Below are 20386 nucleotides of genomic sequence, written 5' to 3'. Positions count from 1 at the left end.
CAAATCCGAGAAGCCAGTCTGCATTGCCACGGTAAGCGCTGGTTGCGCGAGGACTCGTCACTCGGCGGCAGTCGCCACACACAGACGTACCAGGGTTCTGGTCGTCAGCCCTTTTGTTGGGCGCCAAATTGTGGTTCTCCTTGGGGCCACTGCCTTTGGGGAGTACCACGTTCGCGGCGAGACTTTCTACCGCGAAGCGGGTTCGTACTCGCGTGGCATGCTGCCCTTTGAGCGCAAACAGACACCAGTCACGTTGGTAACGGTGATAAACTGTTTATTTACAATGAAACAAAATAACAACAACACAGCGGCTATAAGCTGGTGAACGCCGTCGGTGTGGAGATCGCCCACGGCCGAACGGTCGTTCACAAAGATACAAAGTACGGGGTAAACGCTCACCGGTGCGCCGGAAGGGTCCCCGTTGTTGCCGCCGCCGAATCCCAGGAAGAAGCGAAAAGCGAGACTGCTGTCCGCTGGTTTTAAGATAACGGCGGGGGCGAAGTGGCCAATCAAGGAGTGACACGTCGATCTCCTTTGTGCGGGGGTCCGTTACGGAAATCGCCCCAAGGGGGGAGAGGAGGAAGCCACTCACAGTGGTAAGCAGCGCCACCTCTCGCTACGCCGGCGCGGCCGCCACGGCGCGCCAAAACGCTGACGCGACAGAATGTTGAGGGATCACAATCCCCACACTGTTTATTCTGTTTTTGAACGGTATAGTTTAATGCGTAAAGCATTCAAATGTACTCCTTTTTCCTGACGACATTAAACTTGCTTTACATGTTAAGAACTATGCTGACAGTACTTTTTTGCAAACTTATATTTGTGGGACTTCCGAGTGGTGTGCAAAAAACGCTTTCTCGCTGAATCCAGAAAAAAACTAAATTGATTTCTTCATCAAGAAAAAAAATGAAAGACGTTTACAGTTCCCTGTAATGGCGAATTAGAGCGCAACTCTTGAGGAGGAGGAGGGGAGGGTACGGAGAGGGGAGTATGCCCCTCCTCCTTTTTACCATCACCTCTTCCCTCCTCCTTCTAATCCTCCTCTCCTCCTCCCGCATCCTCCTCCTTTCCTCTCTCCCTGCTCCCTCGTGACGTCACCCGTGATCCTCGTGACGTCCGTTGTGACCCTCGTCAAGGCCTCGCGAAGGTCACTGTGAAGGTCGTGACCTTCGTCGTGCCCTTCACAAGTGACCTTCGTGGAGTCACTTATGACCTTCGTTACGTCACTCGTGACCCTCATGACGGCCTCGTGAAGGTCATTGTGAAGGTCATGACCTTCGTCGTGACCTTCAGATGTACCCTTCGTGACGTCACTCGTTACCCTCGTAGGCGTCAGTATAGGAAACGTCCCATAATGCAATGCGCGGTTGCACCGACGGCGACGCCGATCAAGCCGGAAATTGGCGCCGAAGAGCCGCGCTCAAGAACGAAAAGTTTTATTGTTTTCTTATGTGCTTGAAGGCATTACGATATATCGTGTATCTCTGTAAAAGATCCTGAAGTCTATATTCAAAGTAAATTTTTTATTCACTGAACATGTTTCTAAGACCGTTGGTTCAGCGATAAGAAAATTGGCAGAGATTCCTCGTTTATTACGTCCTTTCTCTTCACGGTTATCAGTCGTGCGTGTGTTCTGCAGTCTTGTACACTCGGAACCAGAATTTGGTTCTGTTACTTGGAATTCACTATCTTTAACCCAGGTTGCAAGGATCGAAATGTCCAGAAGAAATTTATTCAAATTATTTACGACCCATACACTGCCGATAGACTGTCCGAAAGTTATTTTAGTTACGATTCCTTGCTATCACTCTTTCCGCGAGAACATTTTTCAACGAGGAGGGTCCATCACAAACACTAGTTGCTCTCATAAGTTGCAGGGTAATACTAAATCTGAGACTTTACTTGTTTTATTGACTTCCATGTGCCCAATAGCTAGTTGTCATTTCTTAACGTTTTACATTCATAAAATGTTTGAGTCGTCACCATTGTTTCGAATGCGCTCTACTTTTTATAACTTAGGCAATTGTAAATTATATGTTCTTCATGATTTTGTTAAATTTCAACCAGCCCTGCAAAAGTGTATTTTATCTGACTCAAAATTTCTGTAGAAGTTTATCTGCTTTACAAACCTGTATTCGTGTCTTACCACATTTTGCTGTACATTTTAAATTTTGGTCATGTAAACCCGAACCATAATACATAGCACAAAATATCTTTAGCTGTTTGTGGACACTAAAAATAAAACATTCTTACTCTTTTTAATATTTATAATATTATGATGATGATTATTATTCAGGGCGGCTGCGTAATAGAACAATTACTTGATTATATTTATTAAATAGGGCCTTAACATTTAAGTTTTTTTTAAGCGTAGGATTATCAAGTAGACAGCAGTTCTTTGTGAGTACTATTTCAATCAGGAAGTAACATCTAAGAATGCTAAAAAATTCAATGAACCATTTTCGGAAACCGCCGGTTTAGGTTCTGGTATGAAAATACGTGAGCACGTAATAAAGCGAGCGCAGTTACTCTCTCGACCAAGAAAAGCTATATATTGCTGGATCTGTTTACTGTGCGCTGTTTGCCTTCTCGTCGGTATGAACCAACTAACCCACATCGCCACCCTTATTCCCTTTCCTTCCCATTGCTTTATCCTGGAAACCCACAAGCCCAGTTCTCTGTCAGTTCGCGCCAGTTATTTCTAAATTGCGGATTTGCAAAGACATATTACCAAGCTTTCTGCAACTTTCAATATAATTAATACCAATCTTTTCCTTGGCTTCCCAGTTAGACATCAACTGAACCTTACTAAAAATATAAGATAGCGCAAAAAAAGACAAAGACAAGGATATGTCCTTGTCTTTTTTTGCGCTATTTTATATGTTTTACTCTTATGAACCGACTAGCCCAACAACGTACCCTACAACTGAACCTCACTCGGAGTCCGAGGCAAAATCGTCGCAAAGTTCACCCTCTCTCAAGGCCTTAGCCAGGCAAGTAGGCTCGGCAACACACTCACCCTCCCATTTTCAAACATCCCTGAGCATATACAAAGCATCGTTCATTTGCCGGTATTAAGTGGCCACCAAATATTAAGCGTGACACACTCACTTCCCGTCAACAAACAAATGCACACACAAAATTGATTAAATATTAAAAAGGAGAAAACTGCATTAATTAAAACTAAACTTCAATCCCATCGCACAAACTTCAGTGAACATTTTAGTGTTAAAACTGATAAAGAAAACTGGAACCAATTTTAACATGAACTGACCAATAGAGTTGGCCTCTTTATTACAGCAGTTCACATAAAATATGACAAAATCATCCGTTGCTTGTAGGAAGGCTCTCGAAGCTCTAAATTACAAAAACAAAAGCCGCAACGCGAAAGGTACAGGCATCATTCACGATTGAGAAACACACGAATAGTTATCAATATTTAAAAAAAAAAGCATTAAGCATGCAAAAACAAAATATCTATCTGACAACCTGCACTCAATTCTTAGCACGAATCCACCTCAATTTCGGCAGCTCCTATTACCCAGAGTAGCGAATAAAAATCGTTATGATTGAGGACTCGAATAAAATCATGAATTAAGTTGTGGTTTAAAACACGATCTAATTCATGATTTCAATCAGACCACTTACTATAAGATTTAAATCAAACCTTTAGAGTAGAAATAATCCCCAATATATTTGACTCGTGGTTTATCATTTAATTGACTCTAAGTACGTTACTTTTGTTTTATCTAAACTTAAAAAAAGCTCATCGAGCAAAGAAATATTTAGAGACCGCTGAACATGAGCCAAACAAAGCGGTCTTCTGAGCAAATCTAGGCATCGAGCTTGACTTCTAACGTCCTATTGCAACAAAATAAGAATACCGATATACAAGAAATATACGAAAAGTAATGCCCGTTTGAAATAGAGTCAGAAAGGAATAAATAAATTTATGATCTGACTGAAAATCAATATTTTTTTTGTTGTGTTATTATGGCGGAAAGTACGTCACTCAAACCTTGATAATTTGCCCTAATTTTTTCTTCCGAATCTTTATTAGTGATGGGACGAATTGATCAACCAATCTGCCTTGTTTAACAATATATATAGTGGTAAACGATTACTATTTTCTAGCTACAGTGATATAAACCTAAATAATGTTATTTAAATCAATATGACATGATATAAATAAAATTATAATTTATTTATTTTTAAAAACACTATTTGTCTCTACCCTGCTGTCGCCAAACTTTAGATGACTCGAATTAACCGACCGCAATAAAATACGCTAATATAATTGCCAGTTCATATATTTCCCTAATTTTGCCCCATCTCTCTCCAGTGGCCGCTCCCCGAAATATTAGAAAATTGGAAAGCATGGCAACCAATCACTTACATGCAATTATCTTCCGATGTTTTCAAGGCCTTCAAATAATTGAGTCCCACACAATTGTCTTCTCTCTAAAGTTTTGGTTCTTGACATTGACACAAGCATCTTCCCCTGGGTTCAATTTTTTTTTTTCACTTCAAAAGGGCAGAATTAATTACTCCTCGCTACCGTAATTTCAGGTGTTCTTGAGGGGACAAGGCTTATGTCATATTTATTTCTCATATACATAAATGACCTTCCGCATTACATCAACTTAAAAAAAAAATCAGGCTGTTCTCCGACGACTGCGTCCTTTACTCTCCGATCATACATCTTTCCGATCACCTTACTCTACATATGACCTAACACGAATTGGCGCTTGCTGCAATAAAATACTTAGCCTCAAACCACGACAAAAGCAAACATAAAAGCAAGTACGAAGCCATGTACATACACCCACTATGGCAGTCCCATTGTGATCGACGAGTTTCGAGTCGGTTCAGTGGGCGGGCAGCAGCCGATTCCGCCGTTTTGTGCAGCAGACTTTTAGGCGCAGTTGCTGCTTCACCGACAGAACGCGTTTGACCAGCTGACAAGCAGCGACTACTTCCCGGGAGAGCGCATCTAGAATTTTGTAGACTTCATGGCCGACCAGGGCCCGTTTGCTCGAAGCGCTAACCGCGGCTAAAGTTAGCCGCAGTACCTAGGAGAGGGATTTTGAGATCACGTGACTGGCTCGGTAGGGATGCGGGCAAACATGGCGGTGCCCCAGTGAGTGAGCGCCGGTCGCTTTGGAACTAATATGTCGTTGTAGATGCAATATCGGGCGCGTTAGACAGCAACGAATAATGCAGGAGGCTTTCGCTTTGCCTTACCTCACTCAAACCGTAAAGCATGGGCAATGACATCGCCGCATTTCTTAGATGGTGTTTCGATTCTGGGCATTCCTAAGCCTAAATGAACGCGATAATTGTCGGCATGGCAACGTCTTTGGAAAGCGGATTGTTGATAGCGCACAAAAGCAGACAGCGTCTCGACATACTTTTTTTCTAAATTATCTAAGCATCGCAAGGAGAACGCTGGAAGTGTAATTCTACGGTTCACGCGCGCTGGCTTTCCTCTTATAAAAGATTTAAAGTAAAAAATCATAATAAGGCTTTAACGAACGCGCGCGCAAGGTAAAATTTGTTTTATACTTTTTGCTTTAGAACGGTTACTACTGCAGACGCCAGCACATGCGACGCGTGCAACTACAGTCGTAGCATGCACCTCGGTGCTTGGATAATTTAGAAAAAAAGGTATGTTGGGACGCCGTCTGCTTTTGTGTGCTATCAACAATCCGCTTTCCATAGACGTTGCTATGCCGAAAATTATCGCGTTCATTTAGGCTTAGGAGTGCCCAGAATCAAAACACTGTCTAAAAAATGCGGCCAGGGGCAGCAGCTCTCCCCACCTTCTGGAGGGAGCACACTAGCTGCCCTCAAGTCTAAGGACAGGCAGGCAATGCCATTGCCAGTCCTTACTTCGACGCCTTCCCCCGGTGAGAAGGGGCGACACTCTCGCCCCAACTCACTGGAGAGGGCCTCCTCCAAAGAGCGGCACAACTCCCGTGCTGCTCCCCTAGTACCCAAGGGGTCGGAGCAGGCAGAGTGTAAAGACGCTCTGCCCAGCACCCCTGCTGCCTCCTCGGCTGGTCGCGGCCGGGGCCTGGCTCCCCGTGATCCAAGTAGAAAAAAAACGCTGGCCAACACCAGCGACACAACTCAAGAGGCAGACGTGTCCATGGAGTTAGACGTTTCGGCTACTCCTGCTTCTGACCCGGATAGCATGGAGTGGCAGACGCAGACCCGTGCAGGGAAGAACAAAAAACCAGTTACTGCGCCGAAGTAATCCAAGTGGTCTCTCTCCTGAGTTTTAACCTTTTAGCTACCGAGTTTTATTAATTTACATTTTCCGATATATACAAATTTTATAAATGACAAAAGTAAATTTTATGCAATGGAACTGTCGCGGACTTTTAAGAAATATTGATGATGTAAATCATTTCATGGATGAGCTTCGGCCGATACCTTTTGCTCTTCAGGAAACTCATCTTCATGACCGCTCTCCTCATATTTTAAGACGTCACCGGGTCTTCAGAAAAGACCGTCTTAGTGACACTCCCTCTGGTGGCGTGGCAGTGGTTGTACAGGGTGGGGTTGCCTGCTCTGAGGTCCCACTCTGCACACCACTTGAAGCCGTGGCAGTGCGCCTTCTTTTAGACCGCCTCATAACTGTAGTATCACTTTATCTACCACCTAACACTCCATTACATCTTAGTGAATTGCAGGGTCTTGTAGATCAGCTGCCACAACCCTTTATCATTCTAGGCGATTTTAATGCCCATCACCCCCTTTGGGGTAGTATCCGTCAAGACTCTCGTGGAGGTGTAGTTGAACGTTTTTTATTGATATCTGGGCTATGCCTTCTTAATGGGAGAGAGCCAACATTTTTCAGTGCAGCTCACACCACATTTACATCCATAGATCTGTCGATCTCATCCCCCTCATTGTTTCCTTGCTTTACATGGAATGTTCTCAACAACCCTTTTGGCAGTGATCACTTTCCGATTGTTTTAGAGAGCGTTGTTCAGCTGCCCTCACTTTTGAAACGAATCCCTAGGTGGAAGTTAGATAAAGCTGACTGGTCACTTTTTGGGTTACATTCCACTTTGGACCCTGCTCTGCTTTCTTCTATGTCACCCGAAGATTCTACACTGTATATTACTGAGCAGATACTAAATGCTGCTGAGGTGTCTATTCCACGAACCTCTGGTAATGTGCCAAAAAAATGCAAACCATGGTGGAACAAGGAGTGTGCCACAACCTTAGCGGATCAAAACAGGGCTTGGGGAAAACTTCGCAGATACCCCACATCATGTAATCTCGCAGAGTTCAGGCAGCGGAAAGCTAAAGCCCGTTGGACCAGGAAGCAGTCGAAATGGAAATCCTGGATGAAGTATGTTTCTTCTATAAATAGTTTTGTGCCTGCCAAGGAGGTTTGGGATAGATACAGGAAAATAAATGTAGAATATAGGTGCTTTGCAATCCCTACTTTGGACGCCCCTTCCTCATCTTTAGTTGACATCGCCAACATCCTTGGTGAACATTTTTATAACACATCCAGCTCGGCAAACTACAGTGATTCATTCAGTAGATTTAAATCTCGTGCAGAGCGACAAAATATCTCCATGTCTGGAGGAGAATCTGAGCCTTATAACCAGCCTTTCACGCAGTGTGAACTTGAAATGGCACTTGACATAACGAGGGTTTCTGCTCCAGGGCCCGACGCAGTTCATTATGAAATGCTTCGTCGCCTTTCTCCTGAGTCCCTGAAAGGCCTTCTCTTGTTCTTCAATTTATTGTGGGAAAAAGCCTGCTTTCCCCATGCCTGGAAGCATGCACATGTAATCCCGCTCCTAAAGCCACAGAAAGACCCCTCACTACCATCAAGTTACCGTCCCATTGCTCTAACGAGCTGTGTCGGGAAAACATTTGAAAGACTTATAAACAGGCGGTTAGTTTACATATTAGAAAGCCAAAAGGTCCTTGACAAAAATCAGTGCGGGTTTCGCCGAGGTCGATCTACTCTCGATAATTTGGATCGCCTAGAAACCGTTATACGCGAGGCATTTGTGAACAAGCAGCACTGTGTTGCAGTGTTTTTTGACTTAGACAAGGCGTATGATACCACTTGGAGATATGGTATCCTGAAAGACTTGTATGCTTGTAATATCCGTGGTAGGATGTTGCAATGCATTAAAAACTTTCTAACAAACAGAACCTTTCAAGTCCGGCTTGGCAGCACCTTGTCTAAACCTTTTGTTCAAGAAAACGGAGTCCCACAGGGAGGCATTTTGAGCGTCACTTTGTTTGTACTGAAAATGAATTCTCTCGCACGAATGCTATCTCGATCCATTTCCTACTCTCTTTATGCTGACGATATACAGATCTCCTCATCTTCTTGCAATCTTTCTAGTTGTGAGCGGCAGTTGCAACTGGCTATAAACAAACTTTGTAAGTGGGCAGATGAAAATGGTTTCAAGTTCTCAGTTGCAAAGACAGTCTGTGTGCCTTTTTCCCTACGTCGCGGGCTTTCCTTAGACCCAGCTTTTGAACTAAACGGTACTCTGATCCCTGTTAGGAAAGAGCACAGGTTTCTTGGTGTCATATTCGACAAAAAACTTACCTTCATTCCCCACCTGAAATTTCTCAAGGAAGTTTGCCTTCGTTCCACAAACCTTCTGAAAGTTTTGGCTCATAAATCATGGGGGTCGGATCAGAAATGTTTGTTGCATTTGTACACCGCGCGTGTGCGATCTCGTCTTGATTATGGCGCCGTGGTGTACGGATCAGCTCGCCCATCTGCTCTCAAGATGTTGGATCCTGTACATCATCTTGGCTTGCGTTTGGCAGCAGGTGCTTTTCGGACATCGCCTGTACTTAGTTTGTATGCGGAATCAAACGAAATGTCGCTGTGTAAAAGCGCTTCGAGAAGATGACAAGATTGTGCTCCTTCCAGCCGACAAGGGCAACTCGACTGTCGTCTTGGACCGTGATGACTACGAGAAAAAGGTTCAAGATCTTCTTGATACTTCCGCTTATAAAAAGCTGCCAAAGGACCCTACATCACAAGTCCAGGCAAGAATGAACAAAGTTCTAGCGGACATCTTCAAGAAGCACCCTGATTCAAGAAGCCTCCACCTGCGACTTCTCTGTAGGAATGGATCTGCTCCAGGCTTGTATGGTCTTCCGAAGATTCACAAGCCTAGCGTTCCTCTTCGGCCTATTGTAGATTTTACCACCTCGCCACTTCGTGCTCTTTCCAACTATCTTCATCGCACCTTTTCTCCTCTTGTGGGAAATACGACTACCTATGTGCGCGATTCCAGCGATTTCGTAGAGAAGGTTGCACTATTAAAGTTGAGCGCTGAGGACACCATGGTATCGTTCGACGTCATCTCGCTTTTTACAAGTGTTCCTGTTCCCCTGGCAGTCGCCACGGCTAGGAACGCTTTAGAAAAAGACAAAAACCTCAGCGACAGAACGAACCTCAGCGTGGATGAACTGTGCCGCCTCCTTGAGCTCTGCCTCGACAGTACATATTTCAGCTTTAGGGGGGAGTTCTTCAAGCAGACCAGTGGAACCGCGATGGGTGCTTCCATCTCCGTCACCACGGCAAACCTCTGCATGGAAGCTATTGAACAGAAGGCACTGCAGTCATTATCTACACCACCCAAGATTTTCTTGCGGTATGTAGATGACTGCTTCTGCGTCCTGGCCAAATCTGAAGTGGACAAATTCCTGGCGCATCTCAAAACCATCGAGCCTGCCATCCAGTTCACTGTGGAGCGCGAAAAAGACGGCACCTTACCTTTCCTGGACGTGCTAGTAAAACGGCAAAAGGAACAGCTAAAATTCTCTGTATACCGAAAACCGACGCACACTGGACGCTACCTCCAGTTTCAATCCAACCACCCAGCCAATCATAAGGCGTCGGTGGTCAGGACACTCTTAACCAGGGCAAAGACCATCTGCTCATCAGAAGAGGACAAAAGAAAGGAGGAACGAACCGTCATTGCTGACCTTAAGAAAAACGGCTACACGAGCAGCTTCATCCATCGCGTTGCCCGCCGTGTAGGCCGAAACCAACGACACGTGCAGCAACAGTTAAGTGCGAATTCCCGCCCAACCTCCCGCATCAGCGTTCCCTACATCAACGGAACAAGCGAGGCACTGGCACGTGTGCTTGCGAAAGAGGGTATCCATCTAGCGCACAAACCTGTGTCTACCCTTGGACGACTCATGCCCCGCCCAAAAGATCGCCCTGGTAAAGAAAGGGCCCAAGGCGTTGTATATAAGATTCCGTGCGGGGTTTGCGCGGCCTCATACATCGGCGAAACGAAGAACTTTAGAGAGAGAATCCGTCAACATAAAAACGACGTGCGCAAGTTCGATCACGAGCGTAGCGCGGTTGCTGAGCACTGCGACGTCAAGGACCATCGCATTGACTTCGACAACGCATGCATCGTTGACGTTGAGACAAATCCTCGAAAAAGACTGTTCCTAGAATCATGGCACATTCAAACAACGCCACAGAACATCAACAGATCTCTAGGGGCTTTACCATCCGCCTATGTGAATGGGCTTCGTCACATTATTGAAAAAGGCAGAGCCGTAGAAGAAGAAGACCAGACACACGCCGTAGAAGAAAAAGAAAAGGACACTGCTCCTCAACGGCCATAGCCGTAGTCGCCCCTGAAGAAGAGGCCGAATTGGCCTTGAAACGTTGGGTCCCTACAGAAGGGCTTGGTTGGTGTTCGAATTTTTTAATATTAATTAATCCCAACCAGACAGATCTCTGTCAAATGTTTACCTTTAAACCTTGAGTTTTCGTATAGAGCAATTTTGTTCCTCACTTCAACTTCATCTGGACAAACTTAACCTAATTCAGAACACAGTCTGCGTGGCGCCCTGGAATGTAATGCGTGTTTTTTGTGACTGGACTTTCACTAAGTTTAATAAGAATAGCATATCAGCTCTTGTGATTCAGCAGGAATTCCTTGACCTAGAAGAGAAATATAAAGATTATGCTCACTTTTACACGGACGGTGCCAAGACTTCATCATTTGTCGGGTGCGCCGTGCATTCAAGTCGTTTTGTAAAAGTTAAACGTCTAGAAGAATTTGCGAGTATATTTACTGCTGAAGTCTATGCTGTGTCTTTTGCATTGGATTATATTCTGAAGACTAAAACTAGACGGGCCGTAATATTTGTGGACTCTCAAAGTGCCATTACTGCAATATGCTCTCTAAAAGCCACTAAGAATATGCTTGTGGAACAGGTGCGAAATAAACTTAACGGAGCTTTACGTAAAGGTCACAATATAAAATTCTGCTGGGTTCCGAGTCATGTGGGAATAAAGGGTAATGGGGAGGCAGACAGGCTCGCAGCATCTTCAGGTAACTGCTCTAAATATCAAGCTAGCTTGCCCTATCAGGATATCAGATCATTAATTAAGTCATCACTTTTTAGTTTGTGGCAGACAGAGTGGTCCATGGAGGCTAATAACAAGCTCCATGTAAGCAAACCAGTCCTTGGGTGTTGGGAAAGCTCCTCACTTAAGAACCGCTTTCACGAAGTTGTATTGTGCCGGCTTCGAATTGGGCACTCCTTCCTTACACACAGATATCTCCTTTGTGGGGAGGATCCACCAGTTTGTGAGCACTGTGGAGACAATCTCACTATTATTCATATTTTGTGGATCTGCCCGGAATTCGACACTGAACGACGCACTCATTTTCCAGAGCTTTTTAGATTTTGTATTCCATTTCATCCTGCTCTTTTGCTGGGAAAGTACCCTCTCGTTCCTCTTGATCGAGTTTTATCATATATTACTAGTACTGGCCTTATACACCAGATCTAGTCCCAGTTATTTTTAGGATCGCCTTTTTGTAATGAGGTAACCATAGGAGTTTCATTAGTTAATTTAGTCTGGCGCAGTATGGCCTCCGTTGCTGTTGCGCCAAAAAACCCGCAAACAACAACAAAAAGTCCAAAAATTGCGGCGATGTCATTGCCCATGCTTTGCGGTTTGAGTGAGGTAAGGCAAAGCGAGAGCCTCCTGCACCATTCGTTGCTGACTAACGCGCCCGATATTGCAACCACAACTACATATTAGTTCCAAAGCGAGCGGCGCTCATCTCACTGGGGCACCGCCATGTTTCCCCGCATCCCTACCGAGCCAGTCACGTGATCTCAAAATCCCTCTCCTAGGTACTGCGGCTAACTTTAGCCGCGGTTAGCGCTTCGAGCAAACGGGCCCTGATAACACTTGGTAACATTAAGAGCATGCAACCGACATTGTTCTGGGCAAAGAAGCGATGTGCGTCGATTAACGCAGCTCCCTTCTGAAGTTTTCTTGTTTCATTGTGCCCTTTCGGATTAACTGTAGCGGAAAATTGTGTGCGCCTAAAATCTACACAATACCCAGGGATTTTAAGGAAATACTGCGGCGTGAATTTTTTTGTTTGTTTGTCAAGACTGATTGCAAAAAAACGCCAAAAGAAATGTTTACCCTGTATGACGTGCCTATCTGCTGTGTATATCGAACACGGCCTTTTCAGCCAAAGCAACAGTGGACGCAATCCGAAGCACCAGGAGAGTAAATCTGAGCGTCAAGACAAAAACTATAACGCCTGAAAACCACAGACTGGGTGCGGTCAGAGAACAGACATGGCGCCTCTTATTGCACTAACAAATTGTATCCTAACCAACAAAAAAATATATATACTTTCATTATCAAATATTAACTGGCACATCTTACTTTCGTGTGAAAACCTCAGCCAACCCTTTTCCAAGTTACGCATCAACCCACGGGCACCAAGCATGCACCCGGTACGTCATATGCACAAATATTGGCAAAACGTTAATAATCGGTGCCAGTCCACACCCTCGTCAGCAGACAGACCCTTCACCACCTTTTGGAATTCCGCAATTTTGAAAGCCGCCCGAAGAAATGTCTTCTTGGTGTCCCCCAAATTTCGTAAGATGAACGCTCTTTGCATTAAGAAACAAAAATAGTTCCTTTTATGTGTAACAGACGGCATCACGGGAGGCAAGATGGTCTTTCACGCCTCCTATCTGCGAGGAATAACCACAATGAACGGGAAACTTTTTATGACGATACCTCACATATAAGAAAGGAGAAACATAATTTAGGTCAATATCTTCCCATAGCGAAAGACACAAACTTGTACTTTAGCACAGAAGGCCACCACGGTCATCGCTACGTCATCGTCGAGCCCGGCACGCGAAGGGAAACTCAGCTGCTACGCTCCGCTTTCACGTTGGCATTGGCGTAGTGCTGGAACATCCAGACTTGGTTGTCGCCCTTGGTGCAGGCCCGCACGTACGCGGCCTTCTGCTTTGAAGTGGCAGACTCAAGGCACAGGCCGGTCTCACGGTTGACGATGATGCCCCCCGCACTGTGGTACCACACTTGGCCAGGCTCCGGAGTGTTTTCTCCGCACGGCGCCATCATCACCTTGCGGCGAATCCCGGACTCTGAATTCTCCACGGCCCCCAGCTGGGCGCAACTATCCTCCATGCGGAGTTCGCCCCTCCAAGTGTAGGACACCAGCTGCAAAGAGGGTGCCGCAGCGGTTGGATATGCTTACTGTCATACCTGTGCGGTTCTGCCCTGCACGATGGTGACTACTATTGGCGAGGGAAATTACTTATAGGGGGCGCTTTGTCCAGCTTGTGCTCCGCTGTGCTTGGTATATATAAATATATATATATCGAATTGAAATATCTTACACATGCCACATGTACGAACTGGGCAAACTTTGGCAAAAGTCATCAAAGCAACATATATATTATAATCAGTGAATGTTTTCAAAATATTGCTAGTTCAAAACCAATTTAAACCCAGAAAATATTTGCGTTACTATTATTAGTAGCCGAGTACGAAAGTGATATGTCGTTAAATAAAACACATAATCTATTGTTAGTATGCATGTAAATAATGTTTGAATCGTTTTCAATGTGCCTTGTAAAGTCGCAAGCTTTCTTGCGGAGTGCAGTAACTTTTATTCTGCATTACGCATTATTTCAATTATTTTTATGCTTATAAGATAAGTATTACTCTTAGCTCCTTCATCATATTAATGTCAAAATATTAGCCAGAATAGCACGCTTGCGAGGATACAGTCACTACACAAAGTTAAAAGGTTAAACCTTTTATTACGGTAATGCACAAACAATACTTTATTTTATATTTTTTTTTATTTTCTGATAACCACAATTACACCTCGCTACTAAAAACACACGAAGAAAATAAAAAAAACGGGGTTTTTGAGAAAATCTGTTCTAGATATTCTAGATTTTCGAAACATTCGCTCATTCGAATATATGTGACGGATTTTATCTTCCCTATATACTGAGCTCATGTGCACGAAAAATATCTATATTTGAGCTACCTCGAGATATCAAGGTAATCGAAATATCTTACATATGCCACAGGTAAGAACTTGGCAAACTTTAGCAAAAGTAACCAAAAGAACACATATTGTTCATTAAAAGAAAAAAAAACTGTCTACAATGAAATTAATTTTGAGTGTTACAGAAGAACCTATAGGTGCAGTAGTTTTGAGAAGTGACAAAATAGCGAGCTCTCAAACATGCGATTTTCCTCAGGTGGCAAATAACACATTTTGCTCTACTAAGGCAAGGTATTAATAAGTTGGTTTACATTTCGACCATTGAAAAATATATATACATCTTGAGAGAATTCGCAATACGAATAAAATGTAAAGTAACAAACTCGCTCAGTTTTTCTTTTTTTTCTGAGGGAAGGATTTATAGTTGGTGGGGACAAGGCGATAACTGAAATGTCACCCACATGTTTGACTACTTGATATTTTGTTACTTCTGAGAATACTCCACTATGACTCCCCTGTGAGACTCTCCAAAGAAATTTTATTATGCTTAAGGAAATAGAAAAAAAAAACTATTCTGAAAGCACTTTTTCAAAAAAAATATCTAACTGTGTTTCTTTTGTGCCTTGGCCAAATTTGGGAAGTTTATACGTCTGACCTATAGGGTATTTTATTTACAGTTATATCACCAAAAGCTCAAAAGCAGCTTTTTTATTGCATACGCGCTTTATATTATTTCTGAAAATTAAAATTCAGTACAGGGTGTTCCCACGTCAGATCGTACAATGATCATCTGTGCCATTTTTTTTAATATTTAGGTAATAAATATGTGTGAAACTCATGCTCTTGGGAGAGGAATTCCGATATATATGAACGTCTTGCTAGTTTTCTTTCGGAGATATGCAATTTCGAAGCTGGGGCGGGGATATTGCCGAGGTTTTACTATGATAATTTGCACAGCCGTGAAGTTCACGCCTCACCATGCGCGGAGTAATGATGTTTCTACCTCTTATATAAACGGCTTGCAACATGTTAAAAAAATATGAAAAACTACAATAAACAATTTCGATGCATAAAAAGTTACGCAACGAGTCATCTAAACACGTATTAGAGACGCGTCAACGAAATATTTAACAATTAACAACTTCATATAAAATTACTCAAAAACAATCAGAATAAGCATATTTAGATACATCTTATGAATATATAAAACATAAGTGCTTAGCCCTTATCGTAGTTCTGTTAATAATGAAGTAAAACAGTTGATTTATAAATGTAGCAAAATCGCTTGCCAATAGTTAAACCAAATACTGTCTTTATTTTTGTTAACTTTCTCTTATCGTTTGCAGTGCCATTAACGAACTTCTGATGGCAAAGCATTAAGGAACATATAATCTCAAAAAAAGAAAAATGACAAAAAGAACAAAAAGTAAGGGCGCAAACGAGCTGGTGTACATTGCACATGGTTGAAAAAACCCCGAGACTGCGGGTAAACGACACAACACTTTTTAGTGTTGTGTCGTTTACCCGCAGTCTCGGGGTTTTTTCAACCACGTGACAAAAAGCCTTAACCCGAACTGGGCTTTGGTGCACGACGCCCGCTCCAAAAAGATTTTCTTGAACCGATAAAGGCTGTACAGCGGTGCTGCTTTCTCTTAGGGTGTAGGAAGTCGCCCCCGCCCGTCCCTCCCCGTCCTTGGTCCTTTAGCCTGCACAGAACTCTCGGCGGACGACACTGCTGCCGGCAATCGATACCGTATGCGGTGGCCATTACCGTGAAACGCAAATCCCACACGCGAGGAAGGTCTGTCACTGAAAAAGCAAAGCTAGGAAAGTCGTTTCTGGAAAGTCAGTCTCTTGGTGTTCAAATTGTACATGTGACGGCAAACAAACAAGCTTACCATTTATAAGTATCGATGCGTACCAACGAAATAAAGATAGAGGTTGGCAACTACAAGGGTTTTGCTGTTGGTTGTTTTCAAGTCAGTTCATACAATTATAGTCCGGGGCATATTTAGTTTATTTCTGTCAAATGTTTACCATGTAAAAGGCATCTCGTTGGGACAAGCGCTCAACCACATAGCTATACGTATACAGGGTGTTTCACGAAACGCGGGCCAAATCTTTCCTGCGAAAAGTACGCATCGCACAGAAAGACGGTTGTCGTAGTATTGGTTCCTGCGAAGTAACAAAGTTAGGAAAAGAGAACATTGCTTGATATAATTAGTGTAATAATAAGGTATAGTAATTATCTTCGGAATTAAGAAATGTTGTATCATTTTAATTAGAAATACCGTGTGCATAATGGAAAACGTTTAAATCCACCCACGTTTGCAAAGATATAAGCCATGCGCTGCATTTTAGGGAGCTCCGAAAAAAAAAAAACTACATTTGAACGTGTTCCGAAAACAAAGAAAGGGGGGGGGGGGGGGGTATTAAAAGGCAACTCAAGGAAGCACAAATAAAACTAAGTTATGGAGAATACGCCTTTCTGCACCTTACGATAGAGCAAGACAGGTGTATAGGCAGTCTTGTACACGTTACTAAAAAAAAGTAATCGATTACAATTACTATTACTCTTGGCTAAAAAGTATTCGATTAGATTACTTGATTACTCGACAGCAAAAGTAATTGGACGTTACTTTAAGAAGTAATCGTTACTTTCCCGATTACTTTATTGTGTGAAGACACATACATCTTCAGCGCTCCTAACAATGAACTACTTCCAACCTATATTTCACATTTGCACAAGTATTGAAGAAGAAAAACTGGCTCCCTCTTCGTGGTCGTTGCACCTTCACAATGCGGACACAAGCATAGAATTCGTGTGAAGACGTTTAATGATTTGGGCGTTCGCCAGTGTGTGTGTGTGTTGGGGGGGGGGGGGGAGCGGAGGGGGTTCTAGATCTTGTTAAGCTTGAGCAAGGGTTGTCGCTCAAAGTTTGCGTCGCTCATTTTTGTTATTCACACGTGGATGAGCTCGCATGTTATACAAAAGAGCAGCAGCTCCAGGATTTGAAACGGATCATGTGTAGTATCCATAAGCGGAAGAGATCGCCCCGACCACTTCTCAACTCGAAACATTGCTTGTCACAAAGGCCACGTAGGGCAAATGAGGAAATATTTCAACTGCCTTTGTTATATTTTGCATCCGCTTTAGGCATTCTTCGGTTCTGGTTCTCCTATGGGCTGCGAGTAGGTACCCTAAGCAGGATGTTTTTATTTTTTTATTTCTGTGTGTGTGTGCGTGAGGGGGCGAGTTGGAACGAAGGACTCACAAAGCTACATTCTGCTTCCTCAAACTTCGCCCTGAATGGCCTTTGTCACGCACTGTGGCTTCCCTGGGGCTTCCCACTCCCAGTCCGAGCTCGAAAAAAAAAAAAAAAAAAAACGGACATTCCACAGAAACTGTACATAGAAAGAGATTGACCTCGTTTCCTACAGCTCCGCAAAAATCTTTCTTTTTTCCGTTCGAAAAAAAAGCTAATTTTATTTTTGTCATTTCATAAAATAAGGCGTGTGCCAGGGGGGGGGGGGAGGGGCCGTGGACAAATTGTAACGGTTACAAGTAATTTTATTACTTCAAAAAGTAATCAGATTACTCTTGTGATTACTGCCTAATAAAAGTAATCAACTGATTACAAAAATACTCCAAAAAATAATCGATTACAAGTAATTTGATTACTTGTAATGCGTACGGTACAAGTCTGTGTATAGGCTTTGTCGGTTCTAGAAAAATGACTTTTTGGAGCTGACGTCCAGCGGCAAAACTCCTAGAAAGAATACAAGCTAGCTGAATTTATTTGAAGGTTTCTTGTCGTCTTTCTCTTGTGGAGGTAATATGTTCCTTCATGCTTGACATCACAAGCAGTCACATTCCAAGACAAATACGTAAAGGATAGCTTATATGAATATGCCATAACATGCTCACAAAAAAAAAAAAAACGCTTGGAGAGTTTCAAACGAATTATTTCTATTGAATATATTTCTATTTATAAATTTAGATCATATCACGGGCTTAATCTTTGGTTTTACTAATGTAGATTGTGGATGACTTGGTGTCACCACGTGATTTTATTCAAACCGAAGTCTGGTGACAATATCAATTCGTTTGTAGCCTTGGCACTGTTGCATATGGCGACGCACCGACCGCGAGTTTGCTGATACAGTAGGCAGCGAGGCAGGAGCCACGATGAACGAGCGGCGAGACACGCGCACAGAACGAATATGACGAGCAGCATCAACAGCTATGGCTCGGCGCTCCGTGGACTGCCCTCATCTTAAGTAACCTTGTAAATACTGAAATAAATAATTAATTTAGTTAGGAACTAAAGGCCTCGACGACTACAAGTTCATCAATTGAAGCATCAATAATCCCACAAGCCATTGAGAAGTTGAAAACTGTCCCGGAATTTAATGGCATTATGACGTTGATTTCGAAATAGGAAACAAATTTGCGCCTCTGCTTAGATACCGACTTAAATAAAACAAATATGTAGGAAATAACATATTTTTTACGTATAGCACCTATCCAGGCACATCTCAAAATATTGTGGCGACGCGAACAGCATCACCATCGGATTCGGCTTACCCGAGGCGCGTGCCGGCAAGAGTTTGCTTAGAACAGATTTTTGAAAACCGACCGGTACTACCTCTTCCCATTTATCAGCGCTCAGTTCGTACAAAAGTATTGTCACAATATGTTTTTTTTTTAAATATGATACCGCACCGAAGTCGACATGCTGTTCACGGCCTAAATAGAGAGTTGATTTTAATTTTTTTTTTTTCTGGAGGAAATTACATTATTTTCTCCAGGAAACTTTCTGAATAGCACCTATCCAGACAGCTTAAATTTCTATTTTTGAAGGCATGCAGTGTTCTAAACATCCATGTGCTCACAGCTTCCTGTAACCGAAATGTGGCTTCCTCGACCCCCCCCCCCCCCCCCCCCCAATGCTCGCTTAAAATCAGTCATGTAAAAACCCGTTACCTGCTTGCCCCCGGTGTCCTCCTTTCGACACGGGTGCAGTCCCAGAGGTTCTACGTTGTCGTAATTGTGACCCATCGAATCCAAGCACATGCCAGTCCGGGCATTCTTCACCTGTGCAGAGACGCAGAGCACGATGAGACTCTAATGCTGCAGTCATTCACTTGTACTAAAGTCGCCCATTTGAGGAAGGGCCGCATAGGTGAAACCCAGAGCCTATAAATATACTATGCTAAGGGCCCATTCCCAGATTGCCTTGCGGGCACTGCTGCTTATTACAGATGAAGCGCAATAATTGATGGTTAAGATATAAATATCCGACCCTCCTGATTTTTTTATACGTCGTCAGGAAGCTCGGGTGGTATCGTTTTTCTCTGCCGTAGTGTGTTTCAACATTCCTGGACGAAGAAGAGTGCATCCTGCAATCTCCAATGGGTCTTTAAATAAACCCAATAATGAATTTAGATAACATGGCGTCTGAATGAAGTGTCGTTACACTGCTTAGCCTGCTTCGTGTTCTTCAATTACCACCCCCCCCCCCCCCCAACCCAAAACAAAATCTCTGCTGAGAAGTTCTCAAAAGCCCTAGCTTTTCACGGCCGTCCTCGCCCCTAAGCGAAGTGTTCTTCCAGTTGAAGCACTATTTAGAAACATGTGAGTGACCCGATTCGAGCGTCACAATCTGTCAAACACTCCCTACTCTGCACAGTCTTTGCCAAAAGTGCAAGCCCACCGCTCGTGTCGCCGGAGTGGGATAGGTCCCGTTCAGTGGCGCTCCCATAGTCGGCCCTCCCTGAGAGTCACGAGGAACATCACTCTTGCCTCGTGGCACTGGCCTTGATAATTAAGTCAAATACATTTAGCGAGGGCGCCAAGAGCGCCAATGCCTCCCCTAGCGCAGGAGACACCCCGCGTCCGAGAAAACGGACGCGCATCACGCTGCTCATGATGGCGCGTTTTCGCACTTTTCCAAGGGAGAGGATCACCCATAACGTCCTAAGATACCGGATTTGCCAAAAGAGCAGCAATGGCTGTTTCCGCTGTCTCGACG

At 43.6% G+C, this 20386-nt stretch overlaps 1 protein-coding gene across 1 annotated transcript in view; it reads right to left on the bottom strand.

Annotated features, from left to right (window-relative positions):
* Positions 1–13231: 13231 nt before the first annotated feature.
* LOC8053139 (polypeptide N-acetylgalactosaminyltransferase 1-like) overlaps positions 13232–20386 on the bottom strand; it is a 108852-nt gene continuing 101697 nt past the window's right edge. Inside the window, exons 7-8 of the mRNA XM_040210549.3 lie at positions 19339–19449; positions 13232–13549 (exon numbers count right to left, since the gene is read on the bottom strand). Coding sequence (XP_040066483.2) covers positions 13232–13549; positions 19339–19449 — 429 coding nt within the window. The remainder of the gene's footprint in view (positions 13550–19338; positions 19450–20386) is intronic.

The sequence above is a fragment of the Ixodes scapularis genome, unplaced genomic scaffold (genome assembly GCF_016920785.2).
Source record: "Ixodes scapularis isolate PalLabHiFi unplaced genomic scaffold, ASM1692078v2 PGA_scaffold5__190_contigs__length_132052651, whole genome shotgun sequence".
Taxonomy (NCBI): Eukaryota; Metazoa; Arthropoda; class Arachnida; order Ixodida; family Ixodidae; genus Ixodes; species Ixodes scapularis.
This window is presented reverse-complemented; position numbering and strand designations above follow the sequence as displayed.